Source organism: Poecilia reticulata, chromosome 2, assembly GCF_904066995.2.
Source record: "Poecilia reticulata chromosome 2, P_reticulata-male-v2, whole genome shotgun sequence".
NCBI classification, from domain to species: Eukaryota; Metazoa; Chordata; class Actinopteri; order Cyprinodontiformes; family Poeciliidae; genus Poecilia; species Poecilia reticulata.
Window position 1 is genome coordinate 30,617,841 of NC_088831.1, and position 22,278 is coordinate 30,640,118.

The 22,278-nt window shown below is 39.7% G+C and overlaps 1 protein-coding gene across 2 annotated transcripts in view; it reads right to left on the reverse strand.

Moving 5' to 3' along the window:
• LOC103458345 (obg-like ATPase 1) overlaps positions 1-22,278 on the reverse strand; it is a 53,436-nt gene that overhangs the window by 17,602 nt on the left and 13,556 nt on the right. For both annotated transcript variants that reach the window (XM_081603330.1, XM_008399047.3), the window contains exons 5-7: positions 15,160-15,335; positions 10,863-10,943; positions 10,463-10,560 (exon numbers count right to left, since the gene is read on the reverse strand). In XM_081603330.1, the coding sequence (XP_081459456.1) occupies positions 10,463-10,560; positions 10,863-10,943; positions 15,160-15,335 (355 nt within the window). The remainder of the gene's footprint in view (positions 1-10,462; positions 10,561-10,862; positions 10,944-15,159; positions 15,336-22,278) is intronic.

Genomic DNA, 22,278 nt, shown 5'->3' on the forward strand with positions numbered 1-22,278 from the left:
TGTCGAGGCGACGTTTTTCAGAGCCAGATCAGTGTTTAGGGGTATTTACGAGTGAGCGAGGATAAGGAGAGGGCAAACATTATGAATTCAAACCCGAAAGAGTACAATCTGCATCGCCAAAATTTTTCTCTATATGGGGTATCCATGCTGTCATTTATGGCGGTTGACTGGGCGAGAGAAAATAAGGGGGCTGGGGGTAGAGAGGGGGGAGTCATCAAGATGTGACAATTGTGACAAGAGCAGGCAAAGTGTAGCGCCGACGAACACCACACAGATTTCTCCATCTCGTCTCCTTTTTTTTTCTTCTTCAGGATGACAGCTTAATGTCTACCACATGCAATATTTATTCTCATCGTGTGTCAGACTGTCTAGCTGTCCCAGGGAGTACAAAGAATGCCACTTATTAGAATAAAAGCCGAAGGAAGGTAATCAAGGACATATGTAGCATCAGCCCATCATGGCCCCCCTCCTTACAGTCCAACATCTTATTTTTTCCCCCTCCACCATTCATAACAGTTCAATAATAATCCTGATAATAAGCTTTCAGGAGCTCTATGTGGCAACACTAAATTCATTTATTTGTCTCATTAAGGCAACCGAGGCTGCAGGAGACTCTCTGTGGCAGGCCTGTTTGCTCTTAACTTTATCAGAAAAAAACCCCCATAAAATATGAAGCACCATGCAACAAAGCAGGAGCAATGGGGATCTATCATTAGGCAAAGTTGACTCTCGCAGACATTTCTTTTGTCTGTAAAATGTCAAAGCTTAGGCTTTACAGGTGAGCGACTCCCAGGGTGCCTTCAAAAGAGTTTCAGGATGCCACCCTGCTGCACGGGTGTCTAAATGCATTATGAGCTGCAGGGGACCCGCTCCATCTCCCTTAACGTTTGGGTCTGACTAAATGGGAAGGAGTCACATTGTCTTTTGACTTTTTAAAAAATTTTTTGTAACAAACTGATTTCTTTCACAGTCAGAAAAAGCAAATACAGAAATCTGAATGTCACATTTAAGCTCTTCCTAATACAGAGCTGCTTATTTTAAAAAAATAAAATAAATCATAAATGTTTCATCATGTAACCTCTCAAAAAGCACGAGCTAAAATACTTACGGATATATTCGATGTTCAGGTGATCAACTAATAATTTACAGATTAAAGTGTCTGTTGAAAAATTCAAGCTTTATCAGTTTCATATTTCTGACACAGTTCTAACTCTAATGCACACACTGCAGTGCAGCAGTTGGCGCTGATCCATCCACAGCTGATTTGCCAGCTGCTTGAAAGGTGAACAGGATATATTGAGTACTGAGGTTATTTACAGCCTCGAGAATTTACCATTTTATCACAGAGAGAATAAAACCATGGAAAAACACTCATACCTCATGGCAACATATTAACCTCATCGTCATATTCTCTGCACTCTTCATGAGCCATATCGTGGTGCCCCTTAGGATCAGGGTGGCAAGCCACAAAACCACCGATTGGAAAGAATAGATCAGTTACAGTGTGCATGAAAATGTTCAGCCTCTCCTCATGTATGTCTTGTTTGCTTAAAAAGGCCAAAGTTTTCCTTAAAAATGACTCAAACAAAAATTTGCTTTCTGGTCCTTTCAGGTTTATCTATGGCATTTTTGCTGCTGCTCCTAAAACACTGTTTCATGCATCAGTTTATACTAATCATGAGATGGAGGAGTTCTACAATCTCTGCTTAGTTTTTTTTATTATTTTTGATTGGGTCATGTGTTGTAATATGTCATAGGTTAAATAAAATGTAGAATTTGCAAAATAAGAACGTCTGAAGAGACATACATCAAAAGACTTGCAGCTGTAACTGCAGCAAATGTGGTTTGAAATGTGATTCTAGTTTTTATTCTATGTATCGGCCTTAACCAAATTACCAACACTGATATAAGAAGTAAAGAATAAAATGAATGGGGAAAAAAAATGGTGAAGGGCTGAAAAACTAGTTGTCTGTTTATCTCTTGAGCTGTTTCATGTTTGAATGATTTTTTAGTCAGTATTAAATAACACAGCAAATAATAAATGTATTTTAAAAATAGTGAAGTAGTGCGCTGAACAATAATAAAAAGGAGTAAAAGTTTAGAGAAAAACATTGACAGACCTTTAGAAAGCATTTAGAAGAATTGATTAAGACCACTAAGTCAGGCTGTTTGGAAACAAAAGAATAAATTCACGATTCGAGACCTTTGCACATTGCATTAGGAGACAATTTGCTTTCAGAGTGAATGTCAAATGATTCAGATTTAGCTAATTTTACAGCATTTAATTAAGCTTTAAGAAGGTTTAAGGGGGGGTTCTCTTTATACTTCCTACTCCAAAATTGCACATCTTATTTTATTTCTTCAGCGTTTCGAAGAACAAATCATAAAATAAATGTGAAAATGATTCATCTCATGAAAAGATTTCTTTAAATAAACATGAGAGTAACAAAGTACAGACTTAAATCTGTTGTTTTAAACCGATCACCTCTTCTGGCAGGCTGCTGCTGCAGTCAGTGCTTCCTTCACTTTAATTGTTCAAGCTCCTCCTACAGGCCGACCCGAGTATCAGATCCAAGCAAGGCAGAGTCATTATTACTACATATTTTCACTGTACTGGTCTTTAAGGTTAATTATATTATGCCAACTGCTAACAAACGTAATCCAGTCATTTAAAAATGAAAAAAAGTGCTTCAATCCTTTGTTTCTACTGCGACTTCAAATCAAAGTCAAATTGTTTCTAATGTCAATTTTTGAAAACATTTTATATTTAAAGATTAAAAAGAGGCTTTGTAAGAAATTAGTTATATTGTATTTTCAAGCTATTCAGGGGCATATGAAAGGGCATTCTTGTGAATTATTTTCAACTATGCGTTAGTGTCCAAAGAGTATTTTCACCAGCAGGATGGCAAAGAGCGCTGTTAGGTAAATTGCATTTTTATGTGTGGAAAGATTTTACCTTTCAAATGACTAAGTACCTATTAATGAAGCTGTAAACACATTATAATAATAAATAGAAAGTTATAATGCATTATTCAGTGAATGAGAAAGGTTCAAAACAGCAACAGCCTCACCAAATAGTGAGTCTGCATCAGTGTATGAACAGAATCCTGAAACTGCTTGACACCTGCTGTTTAGAAAAAAACAGTTTGACCTCACGTATTTCTTCTGTTATTTTTTTTCTTAGTTTTTTTGTCACACTTAAATGTTTCAGATTGTTAAACTAACTTTTATACCAGACGAAGATAACCCGGAGCAATACAGACTCCTAATCATGATTGAATTTAATGGAAAAGACAATCTATCCAAGCCAACCTGGCTTCATGTGGAAAAAGTTATGCTTTGCACCTCCTTGTTAAATCATGAATTAACTGTGATGAATCACGTTTCTTTGCGCTCAGTTTCACTTGCCACAGACCAGCCTGTTTGATGACATACTTAAACAACCAAAAACGTACTTAAAAAGGCGTTTTCTAGCTGCATGTAATAAATAAAAAAAAACAATACATCATGTTTCAATCCCAAAAAAAGATCAAGATGAGAAACAAAGACACTGACATTACTAAAAGGTTTTAAGGCTTTGTGACTCCAGTTATTCATAAACAGTAAAATATGGAACAGCGGGGAACCTTGGAGTGTCCAATCTATCAAAAATATTCCAAAGGTGAATCAAGCACTAATCCAAGAGTTACACAAGGTTCCCACAACAGCATCTAAAGCACTGCAGACCTCACCTGCTTCAGTTTAGGTCAGTATTCCGGATTCGACAACATGAAAGTACTGGGGGGAAAAATGGCATCCATGAGAAAGATCCCAGGAAAAAAAAAACATGTCGACCAAAAATAACATGAACACCTGGCTCCTAGTTATAGAAAAACACATTGATGATCCTCAAGACTTTTAGTGAAAATGTTCTTCGAACTGCGAGACAAAAGGTTCTGTGAGATTTCATTTCATCTGGAGTAAACTAACAGCAGTTCAGAAAAATAACATGGTGGTGGTGTGATGACTGGAGCTACTTCACTTTTTCAGAACCTGAAAAATTGTCTGCAGCAATGGAACTGTAAAGTCTGCTGCTGTGAAAAGGAAGATATCCAGCCATCAGTTCTTGACCTTAAGTTCAAGTGAACTTGGGGGCTGCAGCAAGTTAGGTTCTCGAGTGGCCTAGTCAAAGGCTGGACAAATTGGTAGAGACTATGTAGCACGATCTCTAACAGGATGTTCATGCTCAAAGCTCTCACATTGTCGCTGAATTAAAACAAATCTATCAAAATCCCTCCACACTGAGTTCAACCAGTTATTAGGCTTAGAGGTTAATTAAAGTTACACATAAGGAAAAGTTGCTATATGTTGTATTTCCCCTCTAATGAATAATTAAAAATTAATGTATTTACTGAGGTCTTTTTTTTATCAATAAAATTTAATGTGACTAAAAAGTATAAAAGGAGAGTTAATGCTTGTCTAAACAACAATCAGTTCCTCTCAGTCTGCAGAGTTTGACCCACATATTTCACATGCTGCAGTTTGTTTGTTTGTTGTTGAACACATTTCTGTAAAGAAATAAAATACCTGCCTATTATTTTCCCTGGAGTGGCGATTAGTGTCACCATTCCTCTTCATCCTTCTCTTCTGCAACTTGACAGCATGCTGTGTTTAACTCTGGCTATGTTAATATGGTTAAGTCAGGAAATGCATAAGCTACACATTTTTAAAATAAACTTTCTGCTTGGTGTACATCGTCAAGCATTTCCAGGTCAAAAAGTTTGAGCACAAGAGAAGTCATGAGTGATTGGTGTGAAAGTGTGCGTCTGAGTCTTTCACCAAGTTAAATCTAAAGTTATTAAAATAATGACTCAAGCTCGAGTCATGGGACTGGAGTCCGCACCTCTGTCTACTCATTTTCCATCTTTTTAAACATCTTGATTTAAAGATGAATATAATTCAGTTGCAAGATGAGTTACACCATGACTGAATAATCATGGGGAAATGAACATAAAAATATTTGTGTTTGATTAAAGAATGACAGAGCGGATGGGAAGCTGTGGTATGTGACTCTTGTGGCTTTGCGGCATAATAAGATTCATATTTAATTCAACACAGACAGAGTGGCAAATGCTATTCACAAAATACATTAACACATAAGTTAGGAGGAAAGTAAGAAGTGGTAAACTAAAGAAAGAATTACGCATGCGTTTCTTCTGCTACACACACATAAAGAGTGGCATATAGACACTGAGGGGAAAAAAAAAACAGAGCTGGACTAACAGAGTTAATAAAAGCTCCTCGTGATGGTACCCTGCAGTTCTTCCACTCACCGGGAGAAACCACTCGGCAGAGGCACTCACAGACAGGTCACGCTTGCTGGTTTCCTTAAAGGTCAACTCATCTACTTAAGAGGCTCCAATTTACTTTAATGCACATTGTCCAAAAGAAGAAAAAAATAAAAGCTGAAAGAAAAGGAAATGACAAGAAAGAAAAACATCACAGCATATAGCTGGAATATTCTCAAGCGTGTCCTTTTCTTTCCCAACTACGGCTGCTCTTTGTTCTCGGCGGATGATTGGATAAATATCTGATTTCAAAAGGAATGAGGACTGATAAAAATGGTCGTATGGTTGTAAAATAAACAATGTCTTAGATGATGGGCCAGAGTGCAGCCGCCACATCATCAGCAGTGCTCTAATGACCTTCTCTACAAAACAAACTTCAGTAAGCACAGCAGAGAAACAGTCTTCCAGACAGCTTACCGACAGTGGGGGAAAGAGGAGAAGGCCTCTTGACAGAGTCTCTTGTAGATGCCATTCCCTATCACGCAATGCCTCTCAGTCATAAACACATGACAAATACAGCCTTAATCATTTTTTACGAGCGGGGATGTGCAGGGGGCAGCGCATGTCTGGAGGGGAGAGGGGAGCGGTGATCAGCAGGCGGCCCCCTCTGCACAGAGGAGAGGGCTGTGTGGTAAAGTCTCCTCTGGAACATCACTCGGCCAGCGCGCCTTTGATCTCCGCACCGCAATTACGCCAGCATCCAAATGAGCGTGGAGTCGCCTCTGAAACAGACTTCAAACATGCGCATGTACGCATTCTCATACACATGAACTGTATAGGATTGGAGCCATGTGCTCCTCTCAACAGTAAATGATGTTCTGTCTCCAGCAGAGAACCTGAGGATGAAAGGAGGCCTTGCTCCTCGTCTGATCCCTCCATTAATGATGGCTTGCTAAAGCTAATACTGTGTATTCTTGTCTAAACAAGGGCAGCTTGGTTTGTGGTTCCCATACTCCAAACGAGATGATCTAACTCGGTTCTTGCGGCGCAAGTCGTTAAATAGGCAAATGTGCCGCACTAAGACATGGCTAAATGGTCAGTGGACGCGACGACAAGGGCAAAACCGATGTTTTCTAGGGTATGTTGCTAAAATTGACCCAAATCTCTCTGGGAAGCATGCACTCAAAGACGCACTTCAAATGAAAACAGCTCTTGGAGAAAGACAGGAACCTGTTGGAATGGCCTGTATGGGCGTCCCAAAAAGTCACCGATAAAATTTGCCTAATTCTACGATCCGCCGTCTTTTCCTTGGCACATTAAAGCTGAGATTGCAATTTGTCTTGCTGTTTGCTTTGAATAGTCCTTAACCGTATCATCATCTCAACTGCGGCGGTGGAAAAACACGGGAGCATGGCGACAGCCAAATGGCAGTCTGGCGTCTCTGCAGCAGACTAGCTGCCATTAGGGTTGAGAGCAGCATTTATTGTACAATTAGGGCCAGCGAGATCTACCTGTAATCATCTCCATACAGGTGTGAGCTCCTCTCTGGACAAGGGAAGTGACTCATCACTTGTCAAACATCAACACTTTGATGTCAGCATTGTTCATCGCATAGCCCTCGGGGAAGTGCTACTGTGTGCCTGTTTAAAGTGCTGAACGATTTATGGCGTTTTACACCTTTAAAAAAAAAAAGAAAAAAAAAAGAAACACACACACACACATGCAAAATAATAATAAAAAAAAACTATTTTCGCTCTGACGACGGATGTTCGTCTTGTCATGAATCATTTGATTTATGAGCTCTTCCTCCTCCCCCTTTCTGACAGTTTTACATTTGTGACAGGAACATTTGAACAAACAGTCATAGATAAACAACTTCTCTCGTGTTAAAATGCTGTCAAGCAAAACTCCCAAAATACATTTTTCACCCATTTGTAAACCTGACACAACAAGCCTGGAGGCTTGTTGAAAAAGTGTAATAACAATCCACACGGTCGGTTCTGTGGACAAAACAGCTGTTGTGTAGGAAGGTAGCCATCCAAACTCACACTAAACATTTAGGATTATAACTTTTGCAATGTCCTTTATAAGCCTAGCAAGATGACTGATCACTTTTGGTGAAATAAAGTATAAGTTATTGAGTTTGTTTTTGTGGCATTGCAGAAGTTTTACAGGATTGCTCTTTGTGATACCCAAAATGTTTCAAAACCTTTTGGAGAAATGTGATGAAAGTTTTTTCAAGATTCCATTCTACTTTTGTCAAGATCAAGAAAGGTTTCCTATAGATCTGGTAGCTATGTTTTCAAAACCTCTGAAAGCTTTTGAGAGTTCCTCCGTAAGTTTTCTGTGAAAGCCTCTTGGTGCAGAGTATGAGGAGAATCTCCATCAAACTCTCAAACCTTTAATCAGCACAAGCTTGTTTTGTTCCAGTTGGAGAAGCGTGATAACAATCCATATTTTAATACTGTAGATGCTTGAGAGGTAAGCCTCTCTGAACTATAAGAAGACACAAACTGAAGATTGCTGCTTTTGCAGCATACCACAAAAGTTTTACAAGATTCCAAATTACTATTTGAGAGAGCTCAGAAACATTAATTTTGTGATATTGAACATCTTTGTAAGATTCTCAAAGATACTCAAGAAACACTTCCAAGAAACAAAGAAAGAGCTATATTGTCGTAATTTCTTTTTAGCTTCAACAGCTATTGCTATTTTATGGGCGTGTAAATAACTAGAACATGAAAAAATGATTAAATGCAAAAGAATACTGTGCATTTTTCCCAACGTATGCAATCAAAATGCTTGTTATTTCTTCTACATAAGAAGCACAGTGATAAAAACAGTTTTACATCTAAGAGTGAGTTGCACACTATAGATTAACTTAAGCGAAATAAAAACCACATAACTTTTCAGTTTATTGTACTGTACTGTTGTGAGTTATTTAAAGACGTCCCATTTTTATTTCCAGTACAGTTTGCTTGCTTTTCTTTTTCCTAAACACTAAAAGTTTGCTCATGTTTGTAGCAACTATAGCAAACCTGAATACAACCGAAGCTCAATTTTGTAAACTTGGTTCCATTTTGAATTAAAATGAAACAAATCAGAAATACATGGGCTGATTTTAGATTGTCAAGTAACGATGTCACAAATATGTTTCTAATATGGAATGAACACCAGCTAAACGTGGTTCTAGTTTTAAGTGCTGGTTGCAAAAACCTTTTAGAATTTTGGCTATTTTGCTATATAAAGTACTATTGGAGGTAAAATAAATTGATAGAAGCTGATTAATCAAGCTGTGTATTTGCTGGGCTTCTCTCTCAATGCTTGCCAACTTAAGTTTTAAAACAATTACCCTATAAAAAGTGATGGCTGATGCTCCTTTAGTAACTACTACATGACTGCGCATGTTTAATTGACTAAATATTTTTCCAAATAAACTAATTATGGCAATTTTCTCAGGCTCTTCTTAAGGCAGATCCCTACAAGCATTTCCATTACCGTTTTTTTTTTTCCTGTTCTTGTACTGGCTCCTTTTGTACAGTCAGAGCTAAGTAGGTGCTCCATGTTACATGAACAGCCTGCAGTTCATTAATGGCCCATGGGCATGGTCAGACGTGTGACTAGAGCAAGCAGAAACACAGTCGCTGCCATTTTTTTTTTTTGAACTTGCAACAGCAGAGAAGAGTGAGACTAAAAAATCGTCCGGAGCAAGCAGAAAATGTAACCATTGGTGCAACGATGAGAAAAGTCTGTGTCATTTGCACGGACTTTTCTGTACGAATGACAAGATGTTTGTCGAAGTAGCAGAGAGAACGGCAACCCAGGGAAATAACCGCAAATCATGCTAAAAAAAATAGCAACAGCACAGACTCTATGGCCTTCATAGCTCACTCTTCTTCTGTTGTCTCGAAAAAATAATGACATGCATTGCTATTATGCAATTATGAAGAACAACACGAGATGTAGGACATCTGTAGGTGTGGCCTAAAGTCTCCGCCTCCAGGAGGAGCTCCCGTCCTACAGGTATTCCTGGGTCTGTGGAAACAACTTTGGAGTGGAGTGAACTGGGGTCGAGCAGAGCTGCGAATATCCGCAGCTGTGCTCGTAATTATTCTTTTTTGAAAGAAAGGGAAAAATATAGGAGTCTTTATTCAGCCATCTCACTGGCAGCGAGCAGCAACCTGTGGAGTAGGAACGCCGTTATGCTCCACAAAGCTGGGGAAATGAATCTCATGTTTCTCTGCTCCTCAATGAAAATACTTGAGGCCAAAGAAACTGGGTGATAAAAAAATCCTGTTGGTCTTAAAACTAACTTTTAACCAATCCATGCTTATGTGCAACAATACACAACAAGACGTATCCCCAACTCTTCTCACCTGTTCTCCAGCAACAGGTGACAAAATGTGTTTTTTGACCGACAAGAAGCTCACACTAGTGTTAAAAACCTTATCTTCAATCCATCAGCATTACTAGGCTCCTGGAAAGCTAATTGAACAAAGTTCTGTTTCTCAAAAGTGTCATAACAGTTTATTAGGAATAAAACATGCGTGCATCTGTTCATCACGGCCGCCTGAGTCGTTGTGTTGAGGCGTGGGAGTTTCCTAGCAGTAAAAAAAGAAAAAAAAAAACGCTTGTAAAGCAAGAGCGACAACATGTGAAGACAAACCCAACTATTTGGAGAAAAAAAAAAGCCTTCAGTTAGCTTGTGTCACTATGATTCATCGCCTCGCCTCCAGATGATATTAATCACTTGTTTTGGCTTTAAATGTACACATGCTTGCTTTGTCACTGGAAGCACCTCCTCTTGCTTTGATATCGCATGGAAATGAGAAATTTCGATGCAAAATGAGGACCATGTGCTTGTGTGCGCTTAATGAATTGCACAGTCTGGGGGCTGCGGTTACGGTTTGCAGATCTGGATGTTGTGTTGGGAGTTTTACTCGTTGCCACCTCCAGGCAGAATCCATCTCAAAGATGTGACCGTTTGCGCCAGCAGGAGACTACAGTTGGCCTCATGTGCCGGCAAACGGATGCACGCAGAGGGAGGCACATGCATGTTCTGTAGCTGATTGCAGCATCAGTGGAAAAGTTAGTTGAAATGAACACAACTCCCTCTATAAGAAGAGCGCAAAAGCTCTTTGGTGGTGATTAGTGAATGCGGCGAGTCTGCTCACGCCCTTCTTCTGAGCACTTACCATTTGTTCTTCCTCCTTATGTAGTCTTTCTCAGAAAGATTAACGAGGTAGATCATTGGTTTAGACGTCAGAAACAAGTATTTGTTCAGCACATCGATCTGTGGAGGAAAGAGAGGCGAGTTCTGAGAATCTGAAACTTTCCAAAAGTGGCCTTTGAGGAGAGCACAGACAGCGACAAATGAAGCCAAGTGAAATTATAAGCTCTGCAGGGGGTCAGCGAGGAAGAGCCTAAATCAAGATCAGACTGGCCAGATGTCATTAACTTGCACAAAAGTTAGATTTAACAAAAAAAAAAAAAAGAAGAATAAGAACATGAATGTGGAAGATTTACTTTCAGGTCACATAAAAAGATCGTCAAGATAAATCACTTTAATAAATTTCATTCACATCAAAGTCTTACCTCCTTGTCATTCCAGTCGTGATAGTAGCGGACGTGCTTCTTTTCATCCATGACCCAGCTCTTTATTTTGCACATAACGTCCTGTTTGGGGTTGAAACAGAATGAACAAGAAGCCATTAAAGGAGATGAAACAGAATAAACCCAGCAGGGTATGGGGTAATTATTTCCTAAATGCATGGCATCCTGATGCCAAAGGGAACAATGGCTTGAGCTCGCATTCAGGAGCAGGAGTGGCCCTGCTTCGACAGGGGAAGGCAAGAACAAGACCCCTTCCTTTAAGCCCCGACAAAATGCCTTCTGGGGTGTCACTCAGCTCCGCCGGGACTGTTTAATGAAAAGGAGAGACAAAATTGGAAAGAGCAGGGGAACTAATTGGAAGTTGGTTAGCAAAGGTGTAAATTATTGGTCCTTCCTCGGGCACTTTACGGAGCGGAGTCATACTGAATAAGCACTTGTGAGGTGCGGCGCTAATTATTCACTGTTTCTGAAAATATTGAGCATTTACCGCGACGTACGCCGCATTCATTACTGACGCACTTGTGGGCTGAGACCACAGGCGAGACTGGGTCTTGACAGGATCTGGAAGCGGAAAAGGGTGGGAAAAAGGGAGGGGGGTAGTTATAAAATTTGTAATAAAGAAATTGAGCCTATTATTGTTGATCCAGCCCCGCAGAAATTAGCGGAACACACTCTTTTTGTTCCTGTCAACTTGACCTCCCCCTTCATATAAAAACTCCCCCACCCCCTGCACCACTCTCCCTGCCTCCTCCTTCCCTCCCCGAACCCTTGCAGCACTTCACAATCATACTCTCTTTTGAAAGAACTGAGGAAAAAAATCCTGCCAGAGCCTCAATTACACAATGGCAGAAAAAGCTCCACACACTGACCCCCAGCCAGCTGCATTCACTCTCTGCACATCTCTCTCTGCAGGAATTCTAAAGGCCTTTTAGTCAGGCAGCCAGAGTGCAGCCAGCGGGAGAGAGCGCAGGAAGAGCTGCATACACTCCGCCCGCGCCGGCCCAAGTCTTCACAGAGAGATTAATCATCTGTGAAATGGAAACAGCAAACGGCCGGTGACACGGGCTGAACCCGCTCCAGGTTTCCCTCATCAGCTCGCAGCCGCCTTGCAGCGCTCCTCTAACAGGCAGGTGTTAATAAAAGGCATATAGGTCCCACAGGGGTCAAACACATACGCTTGCCACCATGGAGCGCCGCTGGTGGGCCGGTTTCTTATTATTGTTTTGCAGAGGAGAGGGATTTTTTTTTTGAGGATCCGTGCGGACTGAAAATGATGGAACGTTGTTTTTGTAAACACAGCGCCGGCAAGAATGGATTTACAACGATGCATACATATGAGCTCTGTGCTTCTGCGTGCACGCACATTTGTCATGGGTTCTCAGCGGAATATTTAATGTACTTTCTTATTATGATGGCAAATATTTCTCCTTTTCTAGTCCAGAAATAAATGTATGTAGACTCTTAAAGAATATCTACAAGTTTTTTTTTCAATCATGCTTTTCTGACTTTTATACTTGAAATCCTCAGGTTTCTGTCTTGCATTCACAATCTGTTTTGTTCATAAAAATGCTTTTAATTCAAGTTAGCATTTTCTTGCGTATTATTTGTGTTGGTGTCCAAATTTTACACAGATTTACATGGCTTTAAAATGTCTTATTGTCTTATTTTCTCCACGACTTTGCCCGTTTTTAAACGATAAAAAGGAAGAGATGATCACAAAGCATCTTCTAGTTCTGCAAAGATTTATCTCAGATCTAGTTCTGCAAAGATCTGAGATAAAACAATATTTTATTGTTTTATCTCACTGTCTTGGAAAATACACACACAAGTAGTGAAATACGGTGTGTTACAAAAGTCTTCAAGCTCACTGGGCTTTTTCACATTTCATCAGGTTACAACGGCAAACTGTAGATCATTTTATTTGTATTTCATGTCATAGATCAATGCAAAGTAACAAATAAATGTGAAGTGGAAGAAAATAATGTGGTACTCAATTCACATGCATACTCCTAAAAAATCATGTGCCTTTAGAAATCAGTGATTTGCTTCTCTGTCTGTTAATCTTTGTGTGCAAATGCTGCTCCATGAAGGCCTCAGAGGTTTGTTAAGAGAACATAATTGAACCAACAGCATCATAAAGACCAAGAAAGGCAGCAGGCAGGTCAGGGAGGCTGTTGAGGAGAGGTTGAAAGTAGAGTTGGTTTATAGAATATTATCCCAAGTGCTGGAAATCACAGAGCATTTTTCAGCCTCTTGTCACAAAATAAAAAATAAAAAAAACAACAATTTGGCATTACTACAGACCTACCAAGATGTGGCAGTCCGCCAAAACTGAGAGGCTGGGCAAGGAGAGAATTAATAAGAGCATGAGCTAAGCAGTTCATTGTAACTCTGGAAAAGACACAGAGATTCACAGCTAGTGGAAAAATCTGTCGATACTCTTAATAGTTGTGAACATCGCTGGAAGAAGAATCGTGTGGAAGAAGGTGCTCTACTCAGGCCCAAGTTGAATTTCTTGACCTACATTCAAAGCAGCATGTGTTTAAAAATAATTTTAAAAAAATAGCACTACAATTTACTCTGAACAGGGCATCCAAAAAGGTGAAACATGGTGGTGGTGCCATGATGCTGTGGGATGACTATTGGAGCAAAATGCAGGACAATCCTGCAAGAAAACCTGATGAAGGCTGCAGAAGACTTGATACTGTGACAGAGGTTCAAAAAAACAAAACAAACAAACAAAAAAAGAAACACAGCCAGAGCTTTATTAGAATCATTTAGACTTATATGGTGTTACATATTCTTTGGATTTTTAGTGTTAAAAATGGTGAAAAGCCTTTTTTCTTTCACTTCACAGTTATCTTCTACTGTGTGTTGGTCTGCTAACCACAATCCCAACAAATAAAAGTTCAAGGGAACACAAGCAGCCTTGCTCGGCACCATAAAAGTCCTTCTCATTTACATATTACATTTTACTACATGTACTTTGACAAAATAAGGGATTCTTTTCTCATAAAATCTCACGACACAATGATCAAACTCTGTTTCAAATGTTTTGAAAGTTACAGTGCAAATGAGGAGGACTGAAGTAAACCGTACTGTCCTCGTTTTCCTCTTTCCTCTTGTGTCTTGACGCTCTGCTTGGACGGCGATATAAAGACACGCGTGTGCGCCTGCGAGCAGCTGAGCACGTCGAACCCCGGGCTCAGCCTGCGAGGCAATCACACAATCCCCCTCCTGCCTGAGAGCTCGCTGCAGCCCTTTGATGGCCGCCATTCTTCAGAACGTCTGGAGAGGTTCTTCTATAGATTCTCACTTGCCGACGCGTGCGCAACCTTTGACAAGTAATGTAGATTATTTTTATTCATTGCCTAAAATTGTTAGCAATTATGGCAGTAAGCGGCCACCTGCCTAGCCTGAATGGCTCCTGTCTGTGGGGCGTTGGGGAGGGCTGCAGGCTGAAAGGGAAAAAGGATGGTGGCTGTGGGCAAGAGGGGTGGGGGGGATGTCTGAGGCAAACCAACCAGTGGCGGGGTGTCTGCAGCAGGTGAAATAGCCCCCCTCGTTAGTGTAATGAGTGGTCAGATCTGGAATTGGGCTGCTCCGCTGCGAGTGAAAGGCCAAATATATTCCTTGTGCACCAGTCTGTTCCTTCCTGGTCCAATGATAGGTCAGCATCAAATCATCACTGAGTTTGCCCTCCCGGCCTCATTACTGCAACAATATAACAATCCTCATTCAGCTTGATCCGACATCCAGGATGCGGATTTTATTTCCTCGCCCTAACCTGCGTTTTTTTTTTTTTCTTTTTTTTTTTAACCTCACACCTCCGACAAACTGTCATAGATTATTCTAAACATTTACAGTATTTGTAACCCGGTATAGGCATATGTGTCAGCCACTGTATGGCCTTAAACAATTTCCCAAGCTGCTGTAGGAGGATAAGCACGAGCGAGAGCTGTGCCATGATTTGAGTATTACTTTAGATGAAAAGAGCTGTGTGGAAACACTTTCATTAGCCCAGTGCTGTGACCCGGGGTCGGCCGCTGAATAAGTAACACTCTATTAATGATTTCTACAGCAGAAAACCCCTGACCCCTGATCACTTTCAATCTCAGAGAGGGAAAAAAAAATGGGCCAGGGGGAGGGGTAGGGCCTATTGGAGGGAGATAAAAAAAAAAAAAACATACTTTTTTCTCCACGGCCATGTGTGTGGGAGGGTTATTATTTGTGCCTTGCTGTGAGGGGGAGCAAAGGGCCTGCTGGGACATTGACTCACATATTCTGGTTTGAGTTTCTTGTCACCGCCTCTAACGGCCGTCTTCTCCAGCTTGTCGATAATGGGGACGATCATCTCCACATCTTTCAGCCTCAGCTCCTCGTGGATGATCTCGATATCTCGAACAGGGTCCACCGTCCCCTCGACATGGATGATATCCTCATCCTCAAATGCACCTGCAGGGACAGGACACAAACACACACACACACACACACACGCACACAAATGGGGGGAAGAAAAATATTCCTTTATCTCAACAACAATTGTTCTGATTTATGTGAATAACGTGTAATACAGAGCAGCGAATCAGAACAGCAAAATCAATGACATTGACTTTCTGGGATCAAATGTGAAACAGTGATGTGATTCAGCTCAGAAAGAAAGAGAAAAATCATTAGTTGATGCAGAGAATGTGGGAAAAATAGACATCCACATATAAAGCCCTGTGGGAGCTTTAGGAAAGTCATAACAAACACAATCAGGAGTTTAGAAATACAGCCGATACTTATTTTTTTCCCAGCTTTAAACCATAAGAAATGTTAGAAACCAACTTCATGTGCAACAGTACAGTAAGCTCATTTGAAACCCTACTGCAGCAAAACAAGAACGTTACTCTAAGAAATGCAGTGTGAAATTACAAAGTTTAGCTTACTTTAAGAAAAAGCATGTCATCATTGATAAATAAAGGAAAAGAGTCCTAATCTCCTAATCGTGTGCATCTTAATGGTGGCGTTGCTGGCGATTCAGTAATGAGGTTCTGAAGCAGACCATTTAGCCGGCAGCGGGCTCTCAGGACTCCTTCTGGTTCTGTGGCAGGGTGGGAGCAGGTGATCAGAGGGGTTAGCGAGTGCATCTGCCATATGAGAGCGCCAGCCTTTAACGTTAACAGTGCGTCAGGCAGTAAAAAAGAGTCTAATTCATTTGTTAAACCTGAGGATTGTAATACATTTAACTCAAAAACATAATTTTATTTACTTCAGAAAATAGAAAGCAACAGGTCAGAACCCACCATCATCTCAGCTGCAGCCCGTTTTAAAAAAGGCAACTTTTTTTTCATGAAGATATGGAGCTGAATGTGTCATGTTTTCCACTCTGCCGTATCTACGTTTTAAATTATGAAAGGCAGTAGTTCTTGAGTTGTTGCTCTGTTTCTAATAAAACCTGTTCACCAGGCTGCCTGATAGCACTCATTTACATGAAAAAAGTTGTCATCATCGCATTTTGAGAACTTAGTAGAGAAAGACGGTGACAGAGTTGTACACACAGTGGAAAATGTTTGTAAACTAGAGCGACTAGATTAGCTGCTAACGATGCTGAAGCTAGCATCTGCTTCAATGGCTCTGAATCAACTGGCTTTTTTATTTATTTTTAATGCTTCTGAGACACATGTGGTCATCTTCAGTTAATGACTCATTAAAACACAGTTTTAAACTAAAGCATCAGACATTTGTATTTTAAAATGTTACATTTTATGAAAATACATAACCACTTTTGCAACTTTGAGTAAATATTAATCTTACTTAATACATATTATTCTACTTGGTTGTGAATTTCACTCACAAAAACTATATTAGGAATAAAATGGTTTAAATGTTCATTTTCACAAATGGATCTTTTGAATGGCTCTTCACATGGATTCTGAAGATTTGGCTGCCCTCAAAGAGCCCTGAGACCCACCCCCAGGTTACGGAGCAGGTTTGGGGACAATTCTTCTGAAAGTTTGAGGGCTGTTTTCTTACTGATCTGGTTTCAAATGGCCATATTTCTTCATTTTATTTCTAAATTGCATGTGTTTCACATCATTAGAAATCCTCATCAGCACTTCCAGAATCTGCAAATAGTTCACACTTCCTCCAGTGAAAGTTGTTTCCGGTTTTGTAGTGGACAGTCACATTTTTTTGTTACGCGGCATTAGTGGACACCCACTCCTCAATGAATGAATATATAAACAGTATGTACAAAACTTATTTGACACTGATCAGTCACTTTTTTTCTCTCCACTCCCAATAGCAAGCTGCCCCCCACAATGCCTATCTAAAAAACCAACTTTGTCTGAGAAGTATACTTCTTATGAGAAATGACCGTACAAGTAGATAATTGATACAAGCTTATTGAGATAATAAAATAATATGACAAAAACAACCTGTTTTCTTCTCTAACACTTGATGCCTGGTTGGTAAGGTCTACACTGGAGCTGGATTTGAAATGCACATACTTTTGTAAAACAGAAAATAGCAGCAGCTTGTTAAGTTTTACAGTGCAGCGTAATGTGTCTGCTGTCTCAGACAAAGAAGTGGATGTCAGGTTGAGTGATGTCTTGCCTTTAGCTGCTGCAGCATTGAGGGACATAATGTTAGGAATGCGCATGGGGGAGTCACTGAATCCATATTCATGTGTTGACACCTGAGTTTGTGCAAAGGTGCTGACAGGTGAGGCCCTGTGAGATTGCATCTGCACAAGATTTAGCAGTGACACATGCAGAAAATAGTAAAGAAGTGATGGGAAACGGCGTTTCCTAGCTTCAAAAAGACTGTGGCGGTTCTTCAGTTTGAATAAAATAATCAGTACCATTTCAAATACAAGAGTGAAATAGAAATAAAAGCATTAATTAGACTGAGTTCTTCTGTACGTTTTTATATTTATACTTTTGCCGACTTTATACATTTTTAATTCTAAGTTTAAACCACTTTTTAGACCAGGTGGTTATTGATTAGTCCAAACCTAAATAAAACTCATTGGCCTAAATCGTAGCAACTTGCAGAATTGACATTGACTCAGGTCTAACTCATTGTCTAGGTTTGGCCTCAGCATTGAAGATTTTATGCTTATTGACGCATGAGTGATTTGAGAACTACATGCTTACGTGGAAGCTGGAAAAAATGAGCTACAACCTAATTGTAAAGAACAGCAGATGGTGTCATGGAGTTATTGGTGACGTTCATGGCCAGGCCTGTAGCAGCACGCTACAGGTTATCAGCACTATTTCATATGTGGCTTCTAGCAAAAACTTTATATGTGTCTGCCATTAAATATGATGCAAACGATTGAGCCATGTACATATTGAAGACTATAAATTATGAGGTATTAACTTTTCTCTTTGCTAACTTTGGCATACATTGAGGCATGACGCAAATGTCAATCTAAGATACGTACACAGCTTTTTAATGCACAAATAAAAATTTATTACAAGTATGATGTGTTTGTATGACAAATCCGTCTGGAAAATTGCCACTTTGAATGTTAATGAATCAGCGTATGGAAACATAAAACTAGGTAAACAATGTTAAAACATAAGGGAATTTTAGTTCTTTACTTGCATACAAAACATAAGTTAAGCATAGAATAAATAAGAATACTTTAGCTAAAACTTTGGTTGGTAAAATCATTTACAGCTTTTCAGTTTCAGTATTATTATTCATGACAGATGCAATAAACAACATCTGTCAACACTACACTGACAGCATGAATCAGAGTTTAATGTTTCTCTCTCGTTGTAGTTTCTTGTTATGTCGATTAATAATATTCAGATGTTAAGAATGAATCTGAATCATTTCTGAATAAGTTATTCTTTCACCATTTCCTCTATTTTATGTTGAGTCATGGCTGGATCTTAATGATTCTGTTTAAAAATATAATAATGAGGTTTTCGTCTATTTTATGTTCAACATTTGCAGTTAGTAAAAAGTAAAGTAAAAGGGGGCTCTAGATGGAGGAGTGAAAGTATTTCACAAAAAAGGCAACCAGCAATGCTGACTCCAATGTTTGCATATAAAAAAAAAATAGTTTCAAAAGTCACAAGTTGGATTTGTCTTTCAAGGACACATACAGCTAAAATAATTAGCGAATTGCTGCACTTTGGCTTAATTTGCCTTATTTGATAACAAGGGCTCGGCATCATTGAATCTTTATATCTTTTTCAAATATGCAGATACCAAAACGATCCTTTTTACTGGCTGAAGCAGTGATAAACACCTGATTTTTTTTTCATAAAAGCCCTCCAGACAGCTTTTACAATCAACATCAAAACGCGTCACATCCCAACATCCAACACCCAACACCTTATTACTCATGCGAGTCAACAGAAGCTGCAGACTTTGGTGCAAGCTGTCATCCTGTGCCTTGTCCTCATGGTGAAATGAACTTATTCAATTACTCTTTGCCTAATCAGGCTGTTTTGGTTCCTCTCCTCTTGCAGAGGTACTCCACAGTATAAACAGTTCACTTACGCCACACAGAAAGGGGCTAATCAGTGGAATTATTGTTTTGCCGCTCCAATTTAGCAGCTCGCTGTTTAGCACTGATTGGAATAAAAATTTGCCATTGTGTCTGCATGAACTCTGGGAATATAATGCAAAGTAATCATTTTGTTAGCTGCAAGAGTATACATACATTATGAAGAATGAGGATGTACAGTTCTGAGGCACTGTCTCTCAGACGGTAAAGGTATACGTTCACTGATTCTTAATCAGTGTTAAAAAGCTTCATGAAAATATGAAGCATTTAAAGACACAGTTTTTTAAGAGTGATAATAAAACGATTATTTTTGCGACAAATCCCAAGATAATCAGCAATTCCTGAACATTTTGATAAAGAAAACGTCCAAATCAAAAATTCAAACAAGCTTTTAAAGAGCAAGCGCAGCTGACCACTCAATATTTAGTCCTCTCATTCCAGAGTAATTTTCCTCAATTCATTTCGCCTAATTTAACATTCACATCCACTTTAACCACCTTCCCATTCAGGGCTTAGAGCTGGACAACAAATGCATGAAGGAGAAGAAAAATCTGATGGGCCAATCTCCACAATTAGTCCTTTTAACAACTGGGTCAGGGCAGCGAAGACAGGCTTTATGAAACGGCGCCGCCGCACAAAGCCGCGTGCGTGTAAGACAATAAAAACACGAGAGAACAAGGGAAGACGCTGAAAGGGGGCCTTTTTCAGGAGTCAGCGCCGTCCCACGATTCAATTTTTACTGCCTCGGTTCGAGCAGTGTATGTAGACATGCATAAAGACACTATTAACAGGTGCTCCTCTGGTGACAGAACAATGGGATTATTCTCTGGAGAGCGAGTTGCGTTCAATGGCCTGATTAGGGATCAGGCTAAGCTGCTCAAAATTACAGCAGCACCCCAGGCAGATGTAGCCCGAGAAGAAATAACTTATTCTGACATTTACAAATGAGAGTGATTTTAAAAGGAAAAACAAAACAACAGAGAAGGCTCGTGATTTTACATTAACTCCATTATGTTTTCTGCAACCCGGCTTCTGGGAAACGTCTCCTCTTTTAGAGTGTGCATGAGTTTAACGACAAAAAACATCAAGTAATCTTAAGTTATCCTAAATCATTGCTCTTCTGCAAGGCACACAGACCAGGCAGTTATCCGTGCAAAGGGAAGATCAATACTGATTGAGGTGCCTCCTCTGAAGCTCCTGCTTGCACTGGGAGGATATGTGGTCAACATAATTCAGGTAAATTACAGTATTCATTGACTTCTTACTTCCTGTGCGTGTTTTCACATGCAGGATGGGTGAGAGCACATCTAAAGAACTTGCATTCCTGAACGCTGCCTTTAAAAATGTTCATGCAAACTCAGCGCCGCAATCCTCCTGGCATTCAGGGCAGTAAAAGCTATTTTATGAGTCTGTCGGGGGAAAGCACATCATGGACGACTTCCAAGCATAAAAAAACAAGCAATATACATGAGGGTATCTACGTTCATTCAGGAAACCTCCTGTGCTCAGTCGGTTCCATGGATTTGATAGAAATCTGGCATCCAGAACTAAATTCATGGAAGACGTGTTGTGTTACAGCGAATGTTAATTACGGCAGCTACATTGGGTACTAAAAACTGTTTGACACCAAAAGCTGGTGGTACTCCATCAGAGATTACTGAAGTTTTAAGCATCCCATTTCTCAAAACTGATCACTGTGAAATTGTAGCATTAACAGAATATATATTCTTTCTTGTGTATGGATGATATACTTGGAAATATGATCTTATTTCATATTTCAGGCAAAAAAGTGGGATATTAGACCCAATGCCTAATTCTTTTTTTAAAATGTCTTCATTTTTTTGGGAAATTATGCTATTAATATGTAAACTATTGTCTTCAGATGTTGTTTTCCTAAAAAAAAAGTGAATGTCAACTTCTAATTTGCCTTTCTTTCTAATTTAAGAAAATTATTCAAAGGGATGGAAGAGGTTAAACTTTGGAATACCCCAAGGCTCAATTTTTCATACCACCGTTTTTAAACTCAGTCATGGTTTCACAATAACTTTCACAGTTAGGGAGACAAACTTAAATCACTCTTTAAAAGCCCCTTAAGAGGCTCAACCTATATCTCACTATTTTACTCTGACCACAGAGAACCTCAAGGTTCAATACCAGGCGCCACACATTTTATGCATTAGCATATGAGGATTACATCAAAACACATTTAATTAATTTACGTAGCCACGCTGATGACACTCAGATCTATATTGGCATTTGTACTGATGTACTAATTAATGATAAAAACATTGATGACAGTGAATTTTCTTAAGCTTAGACACGATAAACTTGAGCTTTTTCTACAAATATTTAGATATTGGTATATTTCTGGGCTGCACAGTGGCGCAGTTGGTAGAGCTGTTGCCTTACAGCAAGAAGGTTCTGGGTTCAATTCCCGGCCTGGGGTCTTTCTGCATGGAGTTAGCATGTTCTCCCTGTGCGTGCGTGGGTTTTCTCCGGGTACTCCGGTTTCCTCCCACAATCCAAAAACGCGACTGTCAGGTTAATTGGTCTCTCTAAATTGCCCCTAGGTGTGAGTGTGTGTGTGCATGGTTGTGTGTCCTGTGTGTCTCTGTGTTGCCCTGCAAAAGACTGGCGACCTGTCCAGGGTGAACCCCGCCTCTCGCCCGGAACGTTAGCTGGAGATAGGCACCAGCAACCCTCCCAACCCCACTGAGGGACAAGGGTGAAAGAAAATGGATGGATAGTATATTTCTGATTAGCTTTCAATGATTTTCTTTTTAAATAATCATTTCTGGTGTTTATTCACTACATAATTGTTGGTGGTTCTCGGTTCCTCATCCTCTATAAATGTGTGATTTGTTAATGATCTGATCTTTTCTAGTG